At 42.5% G+C, this 21,968-nt stretch overlaps 1 protein-coding gene across 5 annotated transcripts in view; it reads left to right on the top strand.

Annotated features, from left to right (window-relative positions):
* SEPTIN2 (septin 2) overlaps positions 1–21,968 on the top strand; it is a 43,722-nt gene that overhangs the window by 8,379 nt on the left and 13,375 nt on the right. For 4 of the 5 annotated variants that reach the window (XM_033229493.1, XM_033229492.1, XM_033229491.1 and 1 more), the window contains 7 exons: positions 892–917; positions 2,985–3,105; positions 14,484–14,570; positions 15,336–15,459; positions 16,727–16,861; positions 17,019–17,136; positions 21,776–21,877. In XM_033229493.1, the coding sequence (XP_033085384.1) occupies positions 909–917; positions 2,985–3,105; positions 14,484–14,570; positions 15,336–15,459; positions 16,727–16,861; positions 17,019–17,136; positions 21,776–21,877 (696 nt within the window). In that variant the 5' untranslated portion in view covers positions 892–908. Of the gene's footprint in view, positions 1–891; positions 918–2,984; positions 3,106–14,483; positions 14,571–15,319; positions 15,460–16,726; positions 16,862–17,018; positions 17,137–21,775; positions 21,878–21,968 lie in introns of all 5 variants that reach the window. The other variant, XM_033229496.1, reaches the window with a different exon arrangement.

Here is a 21,968-nt window from a genome sequence, read left to right as displayed (position 1 = left end):
TGATCTCAACTCACTGCAACCTCTGCCTCCCAGGTTCAAGCGATTCTCCTGTCTCAGCCTCCTGAGTAGCCGGGATCACAAGCACATGCCGCCACGCCTGGCTGAATCAATATGTTTAGTAGAGATGGGGTTTCACCATGTTGGCCAGGCTGGTCTCGAACTCCTGACCTCAAGTGGTCTGCCTACCTTGGCCTCCCAAAGTGCTGGAATTACAGGCGGGAGCACCACACCTGGCCTATTTTTTTTAATCGAATTTAACCTTTGTAATAATAGATGCTTGTCTTATTCCTAGGGAAATACTTGAAGTAATTGAGATGCTGTCACCTAAAAAAATCAAAAGGCTCCTGATTCAGTTAAAAGAATTCATTTAAGTACAAAGTATAAGCAGAGCTACACTAAAGAATGTGTAGTGCTCCCAGGGTGGGGTAAAATGAGGATTGTTTATATAGGCAAAATGAAGGTGCCAAACAGAATTACAACATTTTCTGTACTAAGGCCCATTTAAAGTTACAAATTTTATTGGCACTATTGATTACATTTGAAGGGATTTGTTTAACTTCCTTCTGTAAAGAAGTAACAGTCATAAGGATCTCTTATCTCCCAGTCATTTAGTCTAGGTTTGAATAAAGAATAGGGAGTCTGGTTAATGTATACATCTAAACACAAAAGTCAGAAAGAATGAAAGTAGTAATATCACATGAGCTCGCTGTCAGCGCTTAACTTTTCCCTTTGGCAAAATAAATTTGGAAGGTTCTGAAATTGTATTTTCTTTTTACATTGCCTATGTGTAAGTTTTTTTACAGGTCAGTTCATCCTGTTAAATATGTGTGTGTATACATGCATACTATCTATGTGCATTTATGTGTGTCTGTGTGTTTTTCTTTTTAACAGACAAAGCTTCACAAAAGATGTCTAAGGTAAGATCATACTTCATGTATCTACAGCATAAGGAGAAATTGCTTTATGTTTTTAGGCTGTTAGATTTGTACGATTCATTATTTTTAATACAACTGATGTATTTGATTCATTAAGACAAAGAGTTCTAATTTAGTTGTCTTTTTATTATTATTATATATATATATTTTTTTTTTTGAGACAGAGTCTCGCTCTGTCACCCAGGCTGGACTGCAGTGGCACAATCTCCGCTCACTGCAAGCTCCACCTCCCGGGTTTACGCCATTCTCCTGCCTCAGCCTCCCAAGTAGCTGGGACTACAGGCCCCCGCCACCTCGCCCGGCTAGTTTTTTGTATTATTTTTTTAGTACAGACGGAGTTTCTCCGTATTAGCCAGGATGGCCTCCATCTCGTGACCTCATGATCCGCCCGTCTCGGCTTCCCAAAGTGCTGGGATTACAGGCTTGAGCCACCAACCGGCCTCATTATTATTATTTTTTAAGACGGGAGTCTTGCTCTGTCACCAGTCTGGAGTGCAGTGGCATGATCTCAACTCACTGCAACTTCGACCTCCCACGTTCAAGTGATTCCCCTGGCTCAGCCTCCAGCCTCTGGAGTAGCTGGGACTGCAGACGCGTGCCACCATGTTGGCTAATTTTTTGTATTTTAGTAGATATGGGGTTTCGCCACGTTGGCCAGGATGGTCTTGATCTCTCGATCTCGTGATTCACCTGCCTTGGCCTCCCAAAGTGTTGGGATTACAGGCGTGAGCCACCGCGCTCGGCCTGATTGTCATCTTGAAAGCTTGGAGCTTTCTCTTTTTTTTTCAGGCTTCTACTTTTTCTTTTTTTTTCACACACATCAGTTAACAGTCCTTTTAGCCCCCTTAGTACATTCCCAGCAGACCAAATAATTTAGAATTCTAGTAATCTATTATGATGAAATTGATGGGGCTCTTAGACTTGATAAATTGGTTTAAATCAGCCCTTGCAAGTTAGTTCAGAGAGAAATTAGTTCTAAAGAACATTCTGAGAAAAGCAGAACTTGTGGTTAACGTTACAAGATTATTATTTATCTGGTTTTTTATCTTTGATTCCTATGGGTGTTCATTACTATCCAATGCAAAATCATCATATCAGTTTTTGCATTTTATACCAGTGTTAGCTTGGAACACGGATAAGCAAAAAAAAAAAAAAGTCATTATTTCACCACTCAGAAATAACCACTGTTAATATGCTACATATATTCTTTTTCACTCGTTTGTGCATTTGACCATACGTTTGCAAAATGTAGTCCTAAAGGAAATACTATTTTGTATCTTGCCTTTTTCAATTAATAAATCGATTTTTAAAATTTCTTCTCATTTTCAGTATGCCACTGTCTAGATTCTGGTTTTACTTCTGCTATTCTTGCTTTCTCACATCTCTCTCCTCTCTCTCATCAGATATTCTACCAAGAAATATTGATACCTCAGTGTAGTCAGCTGTGATCTTCTCATTCTGTCTGTTGTTTCTTGATCTTTGACACTAGATACTCAACATCCCACCTCTAATTTGCCTGCCTCACCCTCGGTGAAACTGTTCTATAGAGCTAGAATCACAGCAAGAGAGATGCCTTTTTCCTGGATACTTTTCAGAAATGCATCACACCTAATACCTGGGGAAAGCTATTCCTTAGCCAAGTTTGTTGAATGAAACCATTCATTCAAAACACTGTCAGCTGTAGCAGTACTTTGTAAGCTTAACTGATTTTCCTGGAACTCCATAGTCTCTCAAGTCGAAATTTGAAATGGCGTTAAGATGTATTAAGCATGTGTCTTCTATGTATTGTTAAATTCCTAAACAATACTGATTAATTAACACAGTGTTAATTTTCAGTCAGCATATAACTAAGGAGTTACACTAGATTAGTTTTTCTTTTTTTAATGCTCCTAATTGAATACAGCTGGTTTTCTGATAGAATTAAGACTTTCTGGAAGTGTTTGTTTATACTTTTTAAAAAATTTGTGAAAACTGATAACCTATGTTTCACGTCTGATTATATCTTAAAAGCATCTACTAAGGTGTTTGTTTGTTTTTAATCTTGTTTAGCAACAACCAACTCAGTTTATAAATCCAGAAACTCCTGGCTATGTTGGATTTGCAAATCTCCCCAATCAAGTTCACCGAAAATCAGTGAAAAAAGGTTTTGAGTTCACACTGATGGTGGTCGGTAAGAAATTAATTTATAGTCTCCAACTTACTAAATAAATATCTCCCCCTTCCAATCTCTGGAGTATAACAACATGATCTATAAAGTAAGAGGCAGAGTCAAATAACTTGGGAATTGGAACAAATATATGTATATTCATTCGAAAATTTTCCTGAGAAGCAAAATTATTTTTCTGTCCTTTCGTTATTTACATGTAGCGAAAGTTTACTCGTTGTGTCAGCTCGGCTCCAAAGTGGCCTCCAGTGATTCCTGTCTCCTGGTATTCACAACTTTTTCTTAACCCTTCCTGCATTGAATAGGGTTTTACCTGTGTAGCCAGCGGGATATTGTGGAAATGAAAGTGTGTGGCTTTCTAAGACTAGGTCATGAAAGACATTGTGGCCCCCACCTTGCCTTTTCTCAAATTACTCACTCTGGAGGAAGCCGGCTGCCATGTCAAGAGAACACTCAAGCAGCTTACAGGGAAGCCCACCAAGTAAGGAACCAACGCCTGCCGATGGCTGTGTAAGTGACCCATTTCAGAAGTATCCTCCAGGCCAGGCATGGTGGCTCACACCTGTAATCTTAGCACTTTGGGAAGTCAAGGCAGGCAGAGGATTAAGCTCAGGAGTTGAAGACCAGGCTGGGCAACATGGTGAAACCCTGTCTCTACAGAAAAGATGAAAACTAGCCAGGCATGGTGGCATGTACCTGTAACTCCTCTCACCTGAGCCCAGGAGGTTGAGGCTGCCGTAAGCTGAGATCATACCACTGCACTCAAGCCTCGAGCCTGGGTGAGAGAATGAAATCCTGTCTCAAAAAAAAAAAAAATCCAGGCATTTACAGTGTAACATTCACAATATCTAATAGAAAATTGTGTGGCATCAAAGAAGCAAAACCTGAACATAATCAGGAGAAAAATCAGGCAATAGAAACAGATCCAGAAATGACAGAGACAGTAGAATTGGCAAAGAAGAACTCTATTACTTAAAGGAAAACATGAATATAAGATAAAGATGTAACAGAGAACCAAGTGGAACTTCGAAAGACTAAGAAATTTTCATCATAAGCCTGACAGCACATGATACGCTGCAGAAGTGAAAGGACAGTAGAAGCACAGTAAGGGAAAAGCTGGAAAAAAAAGAAATGGAACGTGTCCTCAATGTCCTTTGGTACCCTGTAAACAGTCTAATATATGGATTATATTCACAGAGAAGACAGGAAAACAAACAAAAACAATCATGAAAAAATAATGCCTGGGAATTGTCCAATTTCAGCAAAGTTATAAATGCACAGATCCAAGAAGCTTGACAAATACCAGGCAAAATAAATATAAAGAAAACTAGACCAAGATGTATCATAACAAGCTACCAGAAGCTACTGATGAACCAACAAGCAGAAAATGGAATAGAGAAAAGCACACCAAAGCACGTAATAAGCAAATAGACCGTAGATAAACAGAGGTCTTTAAAAGTAGCCGGAACAGGCCTGTTATGGGGGCTCACACCTGTAATCCCAGCACTCTGGGAGGCCAAGGTGGGTGGATCACTGCAGCCCCAGAGTTCAAGAGCAACATGGTGAAACCCTGTCTTTACAAAAGATAGGAAAATTAGCTGGGCTTGCTGGGGGGGGTGCCTGTAATCGCAGCTACCTGAGAGACTCAGGTAGGAGGATCACCTCGGTCTGAGACGTCAAGCCTGTGGTGAACTGTGATTGTGCCACTGCACTCCAGCCTGGGTGACAAGAGTGAGACCCTGTCTCAAGGAAAGAAAAATAAAAAAGGTAGCCAGAACAAAGAAATTCATTACATACCAGGGGTTGAAGGTAAGAGGAGTGACCACTGAATTGTCATTAGGAATATTGTAACTGGCCGGGCGTGATGTCTCACACCTGTAATCCCAGCACTCTGGGAGGCCAAAGCAGGAGGATCACTTGAGGTCAGGAGTTCAAGACCAACCTGGCCAACACAGTGAAACCCCAGCTCTGCTAAAAATACAAAAATCTGGGCATGGTGGTGCATGCCTGTGACCCAGCTACTTGGGAGGCTGAGGCAGGAGAATCACTTGAACTCGGGAGGCAGAGGTTGCAGTGAGCTATCGCACCACAGCACTTTAGCCTGGGGACAGAGCAAGACTCCATCTCAAAAAATAAGTAGAAATTGGCTGGATGCGGTGGTGCGTGCCTGTGACCCAGCTACTTGGGAGGCTGAGGCAGGAGAATCACTTGAACTCGGGAGGCAGAGGTTGCAGTGAGCTATCGCACCACAGCACTTTAGCCTGGGGACAGAGCAAGACTCCATCTCAAAAAATAAGTAGAAATTGGCTGGATGCGGTGGCTCACGCCTGTAATCCCAGCACCTTGGGAGGCTGAGATGGGCAGATCACCTGAAGTTGGAGACCAGCCTGACGAACATGGAGAAATCCCACCTTTACTAAAAAAAAAAACACTAAATTAGCTGGGCGTGTTGGCACATGCCTGTAATGCCAGCTACTCAGGAGGCTGAGGCAGGAGAATCGCTTGAACCTGGGAGGTGGAAGTTGCAGTGAGTTGAGATCCCATCATTGCACTGCAGCCTGGGCAACAAGAGTGAAACTCCATCTCAAAACATGATGGATCAAGCCTGTAATCCCAGCACTTTGGGAGGCTAGGCGGATCACCTGAGGTGGGAAATTCGAGACCAGCATGACCAACATGGAGAAACCCTGTCTCTAGTAAAAATACAAAATTAGCCGGGCGTGGTGGCACAGGCCTGTAATCCTAGCTACTTGAGAGGCTGAGGCAGGAGAATCACTGGAACCTGGAAGGTGGAGGTTGTGGTGAGCCGAGATTGACCATTGCACTACAGCCTGGGCAACAAGATTGAAACTCCATCTCACCAAAAAAAAAAAAAGAAAAGAAAATTGAAATTAAAAATGAGAAAAGGTGTACGTGGCAGGCAGTAGAAGTAATATAAATCTTTTTTTTTTTTTTTTTTTTTGAGATGGAGTCTCGTTCTGTCACCCAGGCTGGAGTGCAGTGGCACGATCGCGGCTCACTGCAAGCTCCACCTCCCGGATTCACACCATTCTCCCGCCTCAGCCTCCCGAGTAGCTGGGATTACGGGCGCCCGCCACCACGCCCGGCTAATTTTGTTTTTGTATTTTTAGTACAGATGGGGTTTCACTGTGTTAGCCAGGATGGTCTCAATCTCCTGACTTCGTGATTCACCCACCTCGGCCTCCCAAAGTGCTGGGATTAATATAAGTCTTACACAAATTTCTTCACAAAATAGATGAGTAGGAAACACCTACCAGTCTATTTTTATTAAACCAGCTAGAAAACTACAGACTAATACATGTTAGAAATGGTTGTTTCGACCGGGCACAGTGGCTCACGCCTGTAATCCCAGCACTTTGGGAGGCCGAGGCGGGCAGATCACGAGATCAGGAGATCGAGACCATCCTGGCTAACACAGTGAAACCCCGTCTCTATTAAAAATATAAAAAATTAGCTGGGTGTGGTGGTGGTGGGCGCCTGTAGTCCCAGCTACTCGGGAGGCTGAGGCAGGAGAATGGTGTGAATGTGGGAGGTGGAGCTTGCAGTGAGCCGATCTGGTGCCACTGCACTCCAGCCTGGGCAGCAGAGCGAGACTCCGTCTCAGAAAAAAAAGAAATGCTTGTTCCTCGGTGCCATAAGGAAATAGCACTTGAACATAAATTCAATTTCCTCAACAAGGCCATTTTTACTTTGTACAGAATGGGTGCACTCGCCATCAGTTTTGTCATGAGAGTACACCGAACAAAGAGGATCATTTATAACCTAGGTCATTTATAACCTGCTGCATCTGCCTTACTGCTGTTTCCACTGCCTGGAACGGGACCTCACGTTCCTTATTTGTCCTGATTGACTAGCAACTTAGAACTTTTTAAAAGAGGCAAAGGCAGAGAGGAGAACAAAGGAAGGAGGATTGTTGAGAAAGGTAAAATCACCTTCAAATAAGGAAGAGCAGCAGGCTATGCCCTAATGCTTGGACCACCATAAGCATGCCAGGGCAAATTTAGGCTAAATTGTGGGCGCTAAGAACATAAAGTATGTTGATTTCCTCATCACAGCTAGCAGATTATTTAAGAATGTTAGCACATGTCTTTGAATAAATTTTTGCTTCTAAGAGAAGTTACTATTTATTCCTAATTAGATGAGGAGGAAAGTCTTTGAAGAAGAACCTCTACTTTTGACGTATACGTGAACTAGACATGGACATCTTAATTACATCTTACCAAGTCCAGCAATATATCTAAATAAAAAGACAATGCACTTAGTTCTGCTATGATGCAACCTGTGTGTTTCTAAAACAATCCCCATACCATCCAACATGATGAATAAACACCACAGAGCTTATCAGAGCTTATGGAGAAGATAAGTACACAATACTCAGAGCCTTCATCAGTGACACAATGGGAGAAAAGATAGGAACACAAGAGTTATACTAGTCCACATGTAAATGGCTGAAAAATAATCACTACACCATATAAGCCCTGAGGTTTGCTTTGTGCAAGTGGACATCAGGAGGGTTGCAACTTGTGCCCTTTTGTGTAGCTGTGGAAGGAGGATTTTCTAAAGTTGGAAAGTCATAACACTAGGTGTAAATTGGGTGTGGCTCATAATGGGCAGTGAAGAAAGATAGCTGATAAATATTTAGGGGTGTGTGCTGGGAATATCTCCAAGTGGTTTGATTCTGTTGGATGCAGAATTAAACACAGTTTTCTGTATTCACCTAGTTTCTCACCAATGAGATCATATATAAGCAAATAGGAAATTTGTATTATGCTGCTATTGTTCCCTAATATGTCAATCTCATTGGAACAAATTCTCATTTTCAAATTAGAACCAACTAAACAAATGGAGTTTATCTCAGGAATACATGGTGTAACATTCAAAGTCAGTGTCATTCACTGTAGTTATCAAGGAGGAAGATGATGTTAGCTGAAAAATGAATTGTAAAAATCCAGGACCCACTAAAGAAAGTAGGCTGGGTGTGGTGGCTCACACCTGTAATCCCAACACTTTGGGAGTCCAAGGCTGGCGGATCACCTGAGGTTAGGAGTTTAAGAGCAGCCCCGCCAACATGGTAAAACTTCGTCTCTTTAGTACTTTTGTAAGGTACTGAAATTAGCCGGGCATGATGGTGGGTGCCTGTAATTTCAGCTACTCTGGAGGCTGAGGCAGGAGAATCACTTGAACCCGGGAGGGGGAGGTTTCAGTGAGCCGAGGTCATGCCATTGCACTCCAGCCTGCATGGCAGAGCGAGACTCCGTTTAAAAAAAAAAAAAAAAAAATCACGAACAAGAGTATTAATGATTTACAGTACACAGTCACAAAAAATATTGTTTAGGGATAAATTTAACAAAATGTGCAAGACCTATACACTGAAAACTACAAAACACTGCTGAGAGAAGACCTAAATAAGTGTGTAAGATCTGCCACATTTGTGGATTGGAACTGTTACGCCCTTTCTCTCCCAAATTGTCCCATATTTTTTCTGAGACAGTGTTGCTCTGTTACCCAGGCTAGAGTGCAATGGTATGATTTTGGCAACCTCCACCTCCCAGGTTCAAGTGATTTTCATTCCTCAACCTCCCCAAGTAGCTGGGATTACAGGCACGCGCCACCACGCCCATCTAATTTTTGTATTTTTAGTAGAAATGGCATTTTGTCATGTTGGCCAGGCTGATCTTGAACTCCTAGCCTGAAGTGGTCCACCTGTCTCAGCTTCCTAGAGTGCAAGGATTACTACTGGTGTGAACCACAGTGTCCAGCCCCAATTTTCAGAAATAAAAATTAACAAGCTGATTCTAAAGTTTAAATGTAGAGGGCCTAGAACAGACAAAAACAGTTTAGAAAAAGAGCAAAGTTGGAGGATTACAGTCTCTGATTTCAAGACTGAACAGCAGTAATCAAGACAGTGTGGTGTAAACAAGACAGTGTGGTAAGGGTAGATACGCAGATCTATTGAGCAGAGCAGCAGCCAAGAAGTAGATCAATCAATATGATAAGTTCAATTTTTTCGTTCTGTTTTCTGAGAAAAAAGCCAAGTTGATTCAGTGGGGGCAAGATTAGTCTTTTTGCATCTGTAACAACTAGATGGTTATGTGTGAAAAAATGAACTTCAGCTCTTCACACTGTATGTCAAGATTAACCTGAAATGATAGTTGATTTAAATGTAAAGCTATAAAAATTCTACAAGAAAATGGGCAAAAAATTTTTTGACTTTGTAGTAAGCAGATTTCTTAGGACATGAAGAATAGAAATTATAAAAGTATTTGTGCATTATTAAAAGTTGGTCTTCTTCAAAAGACATCAGTAGGAAAATAAAATGGAAGGAACTGGAAGTATTCATAGCACCATATCTGACAAAGGATGTGTGTCCAGAATATGTAACAATCTTTTACACATCAGTAAGACAAATGACCCACTTACAAAGAGGGGGCAAAAGATCTGAATGGACATTTCACTAAGGAAGATAAACAAGTAGCCGGTAAACCCACGTAAAGATGTCCACATCTTTGGTCATCAGGGGACTATGCATTGAAACCACTACATGCCACCACACATCCACTAAAACGCAGGCACTCCAGGTGTCAGCAAGGATGTGAAACAACTGGAACTCAGTGAGTGTGTAAAAATGCCACAACCAGTATGGAAGCCGGTTTGGTGGTACTTTAACAGTTAAGACCCAGCAGTACCGCTTGTACGTGTTTACCCATAAGAAATGAAAACATGTCCATAACGACTTGTGTATGAATGTTCATAGCTGCTTTTCTCAAAATAGCCCCAAACTGGGGAGAGCAGAGGTATCTAGAGAGTGGGTTAACAAATTGTGGTGTAGCCATACAATGGAATATTGCTGAGCACTACAAAGAAACGAACTACTTGGCCAGGCGCGGTGGCTCAAGCCTGTAATCCCAGCACTTTGGGAGGCCGAGACGGCCGGATCACGAGGTCAGGAGATCGAGACCATCCTGGCTAACACGGTGAAACCCCCTCTCTACTAAAAAATACAAAAAACTAGCCGGGCGAGGTGGCGGGCGCCTGTAGTCCCAGCTACTCGGGAGGTTGAGGCAGGAGAATGGCATAAACCCAGGAGGCGGAGCTTGCAGTGAGCTGAGATCCGGCCACTGCACTCCAGCCCGGGCGACAGAGCGAGACTCCGTCTCAAAAAAAAAAAAAAACGAACTACTCATAGATACAACAGCATGCGTCAGTCTCAGTGCTTTGTTGAGCAAAAGCAGCCAGACACAAAACAGGCCATGTTGTGTGATGCCATTTAAAAGTTTTAGAATAAGCAAAGCTGATAGGTAGTGACAGAAAGTAGATTGGTGTTTGCCTGCAGTGGGGACTGGAGAGGGTAGACTTCACAGTTACACAAAGGAACTCTAGGGTTATGAAAATAATCTTTTATCTTGAGTGGAGTTTGGTTATCTGAGTATCTACTTTTGTCAAAACTGTACAGTTTAAATGGGTGCATTTTAGTATTTATAAATTGTGCCTCCATAAAGTGGATTTAAAAGAAAACAGGTAGGGGGTTGAGGGTGAGTAGTGAAAAGTAGAACTAGAAAGCCACAAGAACCCTCAGCTTTCAAATTGTTGTATTAATAGCTCAAGAAAAATGGTGGAAAACCCTAGCACATGTAATTGGTAAAAGAGAGACTATTGAAGAGGAAAGGCATAGTTTTTTAAATTGTGTCAAGACTTCTAAAGAAGTAGGCAGGTTCACAAAATAACAGATCAAATGCAAATGAAAGACTACAGATGTTGGGGCAACAGTCTGCAAGGGATTCTAAAATCACAAATGACTTATTCAGCGACATCAAGCAAGGAAGCCAGGTTGCAGACTGTCCATGAGACAATTTAGTGACATATTGCTGTAGATTCTAGTCAGAGTGATAAATAATTATATTTCGTTACTCTTGGCTGGGTGCAGTGGCTCATGCCTGCAATCCCAGCACTTTGGGAGGCCGAGGCGGGTGGATCACGTCAGGAGATGGAGACCATCCTGGCTAACACGGTGAAACCCCGTCTCTACTAAAAAATACAAAAAATTAGCCCAGCGTGGTGGCGGGCACCTGTAGTCCCAGCTACTTGGGAGGCTGAGGCAGGAGAATGGCGTGAACCCGGGAGGTGGAGCTTGCAGTGAGCGGAGATTGCGCCACTGCAGTCCAGCCTGGGCGACAGAGCGAGACTCTGTCTCAAAAAAAACAAAGTTACTGTCCTGGCAACATTTATATGTGATGGTGGCTTAATTATATGAAAAGCATGTTTAAGAATAAAGCCTGTTGCCAAATATGTTACCTAATAGAAATCTAACGTAAAGATGTTTGTGTCGGCCGGGCGCGGTGGCTCAAGCCTGTAATCCCAGCACTTTGGGAGGCCGAGACGGGCGGATCACGAGGTCAGGAGATCGAGACCATCCTGGCTAACACGGTGAAACCCCGTCTCTACTAAAAAGTACAGAAAAACTAGCCGGGCGAGGTGGCGGGCGCCTGTAGTCCCAGCTACTCGGGAGGCTGAGGCAGGAGAATGGCGTCAACCCGGGAGGCGGAGCTTGCAGTGAGCTGAGATCCGGCCACTGTACTCCAGCCTGGGCGACAGAGCAAGACTCCGTCTCAAAAAAAAAAAAAAAAAAAAGATGTTTGTGTCTGAGAAAGAGGAAAGCAGGTCGTTACTGTGGTCGACTTTATGGGAGGGTTGGAGGGTTGGAGCGAGCACTTGAGCACTAACAGCTGAGTGTAATTCTAGGCGCTCCATCCTGAGGGCACAGGAGTCTGGGACGGGCAGGCCAGACCTTTTTGAGACCCTGGTGAGCTCCCCGCTCCCACAGAGTCCAGCCTCACGCAGCTGTCAGGGCCGTCCTGCTCTTGCGCAGCTCTGGTGGGAGTTGTTTGAGCAAAAAAGCCGATCACTTAGATGACTGCTGTTCAGGGGCCTCCTGAGAAAGGCCCTTGATGCATAGTGTTTGAGAAAGCAGTTTCATTTTCATGTTGGTTAAAAAATTTAAAATTTGAAGAGAAATTCCCTCAGATTTGAAAGCTACTTCCTAGCATTCCTGGAATAGGCTGTTTTGGCGTTGTATTTTTTTAGCCTAAGTTTAAAAAAAAACTTCTAACTCAAGCCTAAACCTTTGGTGACAGATTTGCCTGATGGGATTTCAGAATAGTATTGTACAATGAAGCTTCACTTTCTCACCCCATATGTATGTTTCCTTCCATGGTTCCACTGTGCCTAATACTGTTTTCTTTCTAATTAGGGAAAACATGCCATATTTTAAACTCTGAATACCTCCCATTCCAGTCTCTTTTGTCACTACTATTAGAGAAAAACTATATTAATTCTGGCACTTTAAAAAATACTTTGTTACTTTTGTAACAAGTGAAACTTCTGGACCCAGTGCATTTGGCGTAGATTTGCAGGCCCAGATCTCTGTGTGTCTTGTTCTCTCATTTGCTGACACGTACGTGAAAGACGCGTGGCCAGAATGGAGATACTAAAGAAAGTGAGGCAGAGCAGAGCTGGGTGCCTGCACCGCAGTGATTCAGCCCAAGTGTAGCCTCATGTTCTGAGTTCCTTAAGCAAACCATTTGTTGATGTTACTCAAAAGCTATTCCAAGTAAAATAATCACATATACCCTTAAAATTAAGATCTATAATTTAGAAGTAGCCAGTGGGATATTCTAACTGCTTTTTAAAAAGCTGTCTCTGATGACGTTCTCAGCTGTTCCCCACAGCTGTTGCCACTCTAGTCAGAAAGGGATTTCATTGGTTTATCCTCTCCCTGCTGGGCTGCAGGGCTCCAGGGAGCAGGGACTTGGTTCCTTCTCGTTCTCTGTCGTGTCTCTGCTCTAGACCTGTGCCAGACGTGCAGAAAGGACTTAGCAATTATTGGTAAAATCTTCTTTAAATGGAGCAAAAATACAAAGGGGCACTGCACCGCAGTTTAGTAAAAGAATGACTTAATGGGATAATAGGCACTTAGTCAAATTTTTACAATCATTTTTAGGCATGTGCAACACATTGTTTTGTTCTTTTCATGTATGAAAATTGCAGTTCACTTAAAATGCAGTCCTAATTTTGTATGTCTGCACATTTCGATTCACTTTTTTGTTCTTGATTTTCCCAGAATTGTTTTTTTCTGTAAGGGGCAGGGTCTCACTCTGTTCCCAGGCTGAAGTGCAGTGGCATGATCGTAACTCCTGGGCTCAAGCACTCTTCCTGCGCTAGCCTCCCAAGTAGCTGGGATTCTAGTTACATGCCACCACACCTGGCTAAGATTTTGGAGTTTTTTACTTCGTTTGGTTTTTTTGGGAGATGGGTGTCTCACTTTTTTGCCCAGGTAGGGTCTTAAATTCTTAGCATCAAGTGATCCTCCAGCCTTGGTCTTCTAAAGTCCCGGGATTATAGGTGTGAACCACTGTGCCCAGCCAGAAATAATAATTTTTCAAAAGAGATGTGTACTCCTTCCTCAGGCTTTGCAGAACTTAACAGAGGGTGGTTTAAGGTGCCTAGGGGACAGTCCAGCACCAAGTGCTATGTAGTACCAACGTCAGAAGCGCTTCTCCATGCAAAATTAAGACTTAGAAGCAGTGGAATTTGTGCTTCCTTCAAATGTAAAATTTAATTTTTGGTGTTTTGCATCTTTTTTGAAGTTAAATTTCAAATATTCAGAATATATGGTCACAGTAGTTGAGAGATTCTCACCTCGTTGAAAGCTTATGTGGACATGTGTCGCTGAATTGGTCATGTGAACTCAGCAGAGTGAGCAGGAAAGTTGCCTGACGTATGGCAGTTGCCAGTGCTGGGAAACGGGGATGGGTTTAAAGCAGGAAGAAGACAGGGTGGCAGAAGGGGGAGGTTGCAGAGTGAGGGTTCAAGAAGTAAGCCCACCAGACCACAGGCCCTGTCCTGCTCACCCGTTCCTGCAGCTCGGGAAGCACAAGTGTTCTTGACACTACAGGATAGATACGTTCAGTTTTCTGAAAATGTGGTAAGTTTAGTGACTAGCAGAACTGATCATTGAAAACCTGCTTTGCAGTCTATTTGTCAGAAATAAAAACCAACCTCTAAAGTACATTCCTCACGTTTATGAACAGTCGTGTTTCTGATCATATGATGTTTACGGTCTGTAGGCTCATAGACCTGGATTCACTCTTGGCCCTGCTCCGGGTGGTACTCCGACCTTGGGCAAATCGGAGTTTCTTTGAGTACACTCAAAGATCACACTCCAAACATAGTAGTGCTGTAAGCACTAAACAACAGAGTGATGTTCATGAGGTGCTTATCCCAGTCCAGGCTATGTGTAAACACTTAACAGATTGAATGGTATCATATGCATAAGGTCATGACAAGGTTTTTCTTTTTATTTAAAGGTGAATCAGGTCTAGGAAAATCGACTCTCATAAACAGCCTTTTCCTAACTGATCTCTACCCAGAAAGAGTCATACCTGGAGCTGCAGGTAAAAACATTCCTATGTTACTGCACGTGTAATTCTACATGAAAGGTGCTGAAGACTGCCTGATGAATGTTTTATGTTTTCGCTCTGTGTTTTGTTTGTTCTTGTTCAACTTTGAACACAAGGAAAACACTTACGGGACAGGTGCTGCACCGAGGTCCTTGGATTTGGGCTGTAGACTTTCTTTGACACATATCCATGGATCTATCCTCTCTGAGTCTGTTTTGTCTGTAAAATGTAATAAGTAGTTTCTGCCTATATTAAACAGTTGATGGATTGAGAATGTTGTACATCAAAAATAGTGTGTGACTAGAAGATTGCTGGGATAGATGTTCTAATTCATCTACTGTTGGAAAGTTCCAGCACAGTACACCAGCATCCACAAATGCCTGTTGAATGAATTAGGCGCACACAGTGAGAACCCAGGACTGGGGCTGCTGCAAGAATATGTAGTCCTTTCAGGATATTTTTTAATTCAGTTTTTAAATGAATTCGTAAATTCCTTTCTTTTTCCCAGGAACAGAAATTACGATTTTTAATATTTGTGTTTCTAACCTTCCCCAGTAGCACAATAATCTTAGCTTTAACCTTCCCCTTTCTGACTCCTCGGGGATCATTTTTGCGTAATCCCCACGGTAACTTTGGAGAGCCTCCCTCTGCAGAGAGGTAGTGGACTCTAGTCACTTGCTGTGAGAATGCTGTTAGTGTGAGCTTTCCTTCCTCTTCGCATGCTGCTTATATTCACTGTTAAGTTTGTTTCTTTTCTAGAAAAAATTGAAAGAACTGTCCAGATTGAGGCTTCAACTGTTGAAATTGAAGAGCGAGGGGTGAAGCTACGCCTGACCGTGGTAGATACCCCTGGCTATGGTGACGCTATCAACTGCAGAGATTGGTAGGCACCCGGGTGCCCAGGGATCTGCATTTGTTTATTTAATGTACTTAAATTGATAGATAGTGTTAATGAGTGATTAAGTTTGGGATCATTATATATAATAAAACAGTTAGATAATTTAAAGTGTGTTAATGTTGACTTTTTAAATAATTTAAGGGATTTTATAGAGTAATTTTTCTCTGGTACTCTAGTACGATTTGAGATCGCAAAGCCGGTCGTCCATAGACTGCTAGTGTAAATGAAACACCTGGATTTGAGCCGTGGCTGGTGAACGAAATACTGTAGTACATCCTTTCTACGTGGAAGGAGGTGAAACCTGTTAGAGAGCGGATTGAGTCGTAGTGTCTGTAAATGACTGCTCATTGGCATCATTTTCACAAATAAGGAAATCAAGAAGTAGAAGATAGAGCAGTCTGTCACCTGTACTGGGCAAAGAATGCCACTTTCACTGTACAGACTCCCTCCTGGTTCTAATCCTGTCAACATAAAGCATCAGCTTTGCACCACTAGATGAAAAGGGGAAAGTTCTTTTGTTTTTCTCCTGCATTTAGGAATTTCTCCCTTCTTACATGTGAAAGTGCTGTGCTGTTTCCCAGCTCAGATAAACCTGTTCTTGACCCATGTTCTCTACCATCCTGTTCCTCTGCCCCTCTTCACAGTCACGTTCCTGAAAAGAATTGGCAGCCCTGGCCAGGTGCGGTGGCTCACGCCTGTAATCCCAGCACTTTGGGAGGCTGCGGGGGGGCGGGGGCGCTGGTCACAGAGTCAGGAGTTCGAGACCAGCCTGGCCAACATGGTGAAACCCTGTATCTACTAAAAATACAAAAATTAGCCGGGCGTGGTGGCGTACGCCTATAATCCCAGCTACTCGGGAGGCTGAGGCAGGAGAATCGCTTGAACCCTGGAAGCGGAGGTTGCGGTGAGCCGAGATCACGCCACTGCACTCCAACCTGGGTGACAGAGCAAGACTCAGTTTCTCTAAAAAAAGAAAAACTTGGCAGCCCTGTCAACACTGGCCCTCTCTCAGGTGCATCAAAACCTATTCCATTCAACCTTTTTTTGACTCCCAGCGCTTGGGGGCAATTATGCTTGGCATAGTTTCCAAAAACTTCCATTTGCCAAATTTAGGAGTCAGTCTTCTGTTCTCATCTTGAAAATGAATTATTCAATTGTATATATTGGGGCAGAGGCGCTTGTTTTCCCTTTGAAGTCAGGGACCGCCTGTTTTGTACCCTATGATTATTGTTAATGTTTCTATTTCTCTCAGTTTTAAGACAATTATCTCCTATATTGATGAGCAGTTTGAGAGGTACCTGCATGACGAGAGCGGCTTGAACAGGCGGCACATCATTGATAATAGGGTGCATTGTTGCTTTTACTTTATTTCACCTTTTGGACATGGGTAAGTAATTGTTTACTGTGGAGAAATGCTTTACTATATGGGTTTGTAACTTTTACCCAAACTCTGTATTTTAATATAAGAATTAAGATAATTTGAGAGAGAGAAGAGTTTTGTATGTATTTTTTTAAATAAGTGACACTTCTAAAATTAATTTTAGACTTAAGCCTTTAGATGTGGCGTTTATGAAGGCAATACACAACAAGGTGAATATTGTGCCTGTCATTGCAAAAGCTGACACTCTCACCCTGAAGGAACGGGAGCGGCTGAAGAAAAGGGTGAGTGAGGCTGGCCTCCTGCTCTCCCTCAGGGTGCGACTAGGGGGCATGGGGATGAAGAAAGGAGGGTGTTAGCACACTCAGTCTGCTCAGGTGTCGGGAGGCAGGGCAGGAGAATTTTTCCTGCATTTCAATGGTGGTTTTCAAGGAGAACCTAATAGTTATAAATTTTAATTTTTGCCTTCATGAAGGTATCAAATTTCTATTCTTTAAATTCTCCTTATATTTAAAATGCCCTCTGTATGAGTAGCAGTTGGTTACACACAGGTGCATTCCATAGGAGTTCAGTGACTCAAATACAGAAATGTGATCTCTTCATGAAGTTTGTTACTTTACCTAAATTTTTTACTGCAAATGACCTATACAAGGGTGTATCTAAGTAGACTGGTTCTCTGTTCTGTTTGGGAACATAGCAGTTGTCAGCCAGCAAACCGTCTCTCACCCCCCAGCAGCTCCTGTGGTATGCCCGTTTCAGTGCCCTCTTCTGTGTATGTTTGTAAAGCCTCTTTATTGATTCTCTGCTATATATGTTTAAATCGCTTGCTTTTCTCTGATGATATGCTCCTTAAGAAAGTCCAAATAGTTTGTATGTGCTAAACTCTAAAAATACAAATATGTAACTGAACATATTGGTATATGCATGTAATCCCAGTTGCTTGGGCAGGGTAGCGGGGTACAGCAGGGGGTTGAGGCAGGAGAATCACTTGAGCCCAGAAGTTGGAGGACTTCAGCAACATTGCAATACCCCGTCTCTTAAAAAAAAAAAAAAGCCTTTTAATAAGAGAATTTCTAAGCCGGGCGTGGTGGCTCACGCCTGTAATCCCAGCACTTTGGGAAGCTGAGGCAGGCAGATCACCAGAGATCAGGAGGTCGTGACCAGCCTGACCAACATGGCAAAACTCCACATCTCTAAAAAATTACAAAAATTAGCCAGGCGTGGTGGTGGGCGCCTGTGATCCCAGCTACTTGGGAGGTTGAAGCAAAAGAATCGCTTCAACCCAGGAGGCAGAGATTGTTTGCAGTCCAGCCTGGGTGATGGAGCAAGACTCCGTCTGAAGAAAAAAAAAAAAAGAATTTCTTTACCCACAGAAAGAACAACTGTTAAGTATATATCCTTCTAGAACATGGCTTATGTTTTTGGTTTTACAGAGTGAAATCACATAGTAATACTATTCTGCCATTTGATTTTTCTGTTTAAAAATATTTGGAAGCATCCTCATATATGTACTATATCCTGATAGTTACTGGATGCACAGCATTCCACTGTATGAATATACTCTACGTTGTCCAGTTTCCTGTTGGTGAATAATTGGCTTGCTTTTTATTTTGCTCTGGCCCCTTTTCTTCTTTGACCAAATGTACTATTTCTTTGCCCCTTGCTGTTTCTTTTTGCTAGTGATACCCTCTGTCTGGAACAATCTTCCCTCAGATACCTGTGTGGGCAACTCCGTCACTGAGCCCAGCGCTACACACAAAATTTCACATCTCCATCCCCTGCTCTGCTGGTAGCACTCCCCCCACACTGCATAAAGTATTTCTCCAGTGTATTTGTTGGCTTCTCCTGACCGCTGACCCCGGGTCCTGAGATCAGGAATCTGCTTTGTTCACTTATGTATTACCAGACTTCCGAATAATGTCTGGCACATAATAGATTTGTTGCATAATTGTTGTAATGAACATTGGTGCACATCTATCTTTTCACAATTGTGTGAGCCAAACGAATTCTTAGTAGGAAATAAAATTTAAATAACATTTAAATTTTTGAAGGATGACTAAATTTGCTCTAAAGTAAGTTCTTAACAATTTACATTTCCAAAGCATACTCTTCTCTCCACCCCCTAAAACTGTCCTGGTTATGTTGCCAGTTTTTGTAATGTGTTTCCTATCTGAGAAACTGTATCTCATTTGAATTTGCGTTTCCTTGCTTGCCGATGTGAGCGTCTGTCCTGGTGTTGATGCCATTGGTGTGTTCTCTCAGGTTGCAGGGGCTTTGGCTCTTGCTTTTTTATTGATTTAACCGATACACTTCTTATTTTTAGATGTTGACTGTCACGTTGCAGATGATTTCACCTGGTTTGACTTTTCATGTTTTCACAATTTTTCTGGTGTTTTTTTTTCCAAAGCAGTTTTTAAGCAGCATGTAGTCATGTTTGGCAGCCTGTTCCTAAATTGTCTCAAGTGCCTGCCAGTTTTTTAGGAAGTATTTGAACCTTTGAAGAACCCCTGGAAGCGTAGATGTTTTTATGCTAATAAATACTTTAGCAATTCCCACTTAGGGGAACTTTACCTTTTGTACTCTGCTACATTAAATTTCTTTGAGATAGAAATGGGGGTGGTGTCAGGGTTAGAATGCTCTAATTCTAATCTCTAATCCTGTATGCAAAACACTTAGTGCTTGATTACAACATCTGAGGTGAATCAAAATACTTCGAGCTTTTATCCCTTCCTTCTTGGGCCGCTTTAATCACTTCTCTTTCTCCAGTTTCTCCTTGATGCCTACCAGTTTGTTCATTCTGCTGTATCTGAAAGAACCTCTTGCCTCCTGCCAGCCTCTACTAGCCTCTTGCCTTCACCAGCCTTTCTTTTAGTCACTTACTGGTAGCTATTACCTGGCCTCCGCATGATCCTGTTCACTCAGGCTTCCTGTCATCCACCTGCAATTGCTCTCTCGTGGACTTGGCCAACAGTTCAGTTCTCAGATGTGGGCCCCACCCGTGGGGTTTGTGTGATTGGCAGTTCTACTCTTGAAACTTCCCTTCCTTGGCTGCTGAGCCACTGTGTTTGCTTTTCTCTCTGCTGCTTTTTACCACCTTCCTTCCTGATCCCTGGAAGTCAGTATTCCTTAATATTATTTTGATCACCTTATTTCTGTGGCTTCTGGTTTGCCTTTCCAAGTATCTTATTTCTTATTGTGAACCACATGTGCCCACAGGAGTCCTCTTTTGACCACTGAAGAACTCCTGTCCTTCCAACTTCCCTGTCTCTTTAAATGGTCCCACAATTCTTGAAATCTTCCAGACTGAGAAATGTGTACATTATTTTTTATTCATCACTTTCTGACTCCTCTCCTTACTTTTAAATAGCTTACTAAATGTTTCCGAACTCTTCTCTCCTCCAAAGTATAGGCTCCATCTTTATGAGGCCAGCATAGGGCAAAAGATGGGGTTGGCGTGGATGGATAATAGACCAGGAGAGGGGCCGTGAGATGAGGACAAGTGAACAAGTTCATGCTTCTTATTGCTCAGTTTCTCCCATTTAGGAATAAGGATTTATGTAAAGACTGAAGGTCGAGTTACAGAATCAAGGATGTAGAGAGGAGGGCCTTTTCTGGAGTTCTGAATTAGTGCAGACATTGTGCTAAGACCAAATCTCTGATCATTCAAGCCCTTTTTAGGTCACATTAAGGCTTTCCATTCTTAAAACCAGAGAGCAAATCCAGTGTACAGTTTGAGGTCGGGATATTTCCTGCTTAGGTTGCTTTTGTTCTCTGTTCCCTGGATGGCTTGGGTACTGGGGTGAGACGAAACAAAGCTGTGGCCTGCCTCGTGCCTGTTAAGAGTGCCCACGATCTAGTGGGCATTTGAGTGCTAGGGTTTTAATTGACTGACTGATGAATGAACTTGTATTTCAACGTCAGCCCAGTTCTTTCTCCCCTCAAGCCCCGTCCCCCACACTAGGCCTGCTTGATAGGTCGGACTGTGGGATTTCGCTGCTGGCTACTGGCTACCTGTTGAATGAAATACAGATCCCCAGGTCGCTAGTCTGGTGTTCATGGAACTCTCCACTTTGTAACTCCAATTTTTGTTCCCTTATCCAACTGGATGTCTTAGATTCCAACCTTTTGAATTTCTTGTTGTTCTCAAAATCCACTCCATATGTCTTCTCTGTGCCTTTGACAAGGTTTTTGTTTTGTTTTGTTTTATTTTGTTTCCATCTGGGGTACATCTTCCTTCTCTCTGCTTTTAAGACTCCTGCCTGTTCTCCAGGGTCTTCTCATGCCTGTAGCTTCTCTGTGGCAGTTGCCCTTCTTGAGGCTGATTGTGATATGATTTCCATTTTAGCTGTTGTACTGGGGCTATCGTTCGTCTTCCTACTGCTTTGTATGTACATTGAGGGTAGTGGTGCATTATTGCTAATGTTATTTTTATTCTGTACAGAGGATCCTCAAAATTCAAGTATAAATACCTTTCTAGCGGTTTTATATATATATATATTTTTTTTTTTTTTTTTTTTTTTTTATTGAGATGGAGTCTCGCTCTGTCACCTAGGCTGGAGTGCAGTGGCACCAGCTCCGCTCCCTGCAAGCTCCGCCTCCCGGGTTCATGCCATTCTCCTGCCTCAGCCTCCCCAGTAACTGGGACTACAGGCGCCCACTGCCACGCCTGGCTAATTTTGTGTATTTTTAGTAGAGACAGAGTTTCACCGTGTTAGCCAGAATGGTCTCGATCTCCTACCTTGTGATCCACCCGCCTCGGATCTTGGCCGTGGTTTTATAAATTTATTTGACAGTAACTTGCATAATCATTTTGATTATTGACATTTGGATGATTCTGATGTATTTCTTACACGATGGGTTAGAATTGGCTGTAATAACATAGGCAGTTTGCTAAAATTGATCCTGGTTTTGTCATTCTCTCAGATTCTGGATGAAATTGAAGAACATAACATCAAAATCTATCACTTACCTGACGCAGAATCAGATGAAGATGAAGATTTTAAAGAGCAGACTAGACTTCTCAAGGTAAGAACTGGCTTCAAATGCACAACATAAATAACTCCTGCTTACCGTTGTCCATGTTAAGATGAGAGCGATTGTCTGGGTATGTTGCTTT

Source organism: Trachypithecus francoisi, unplaced genomic scaffold, assembly GCF_009764315.1.
Source record: "Trachypithecus francoisi isolate TF-2019V2 unplaced genomic scaffold, Tfra_2.0 Lachesis_group13, whole genome shotgun sequence".
In the NCBI taxonomy this organism is placed as follows: domain Eukaryota; kingdom Metazoa; phylum Chordata; class Mammalia; order Primates; family Cercopithecidae; genus Trachypithecus; species Trachypithecus francoisi.
Note: the sequence above shows the minus strand (reverse complement) of the source record. Positions and strands in the feature narration are given on the sequence as shown.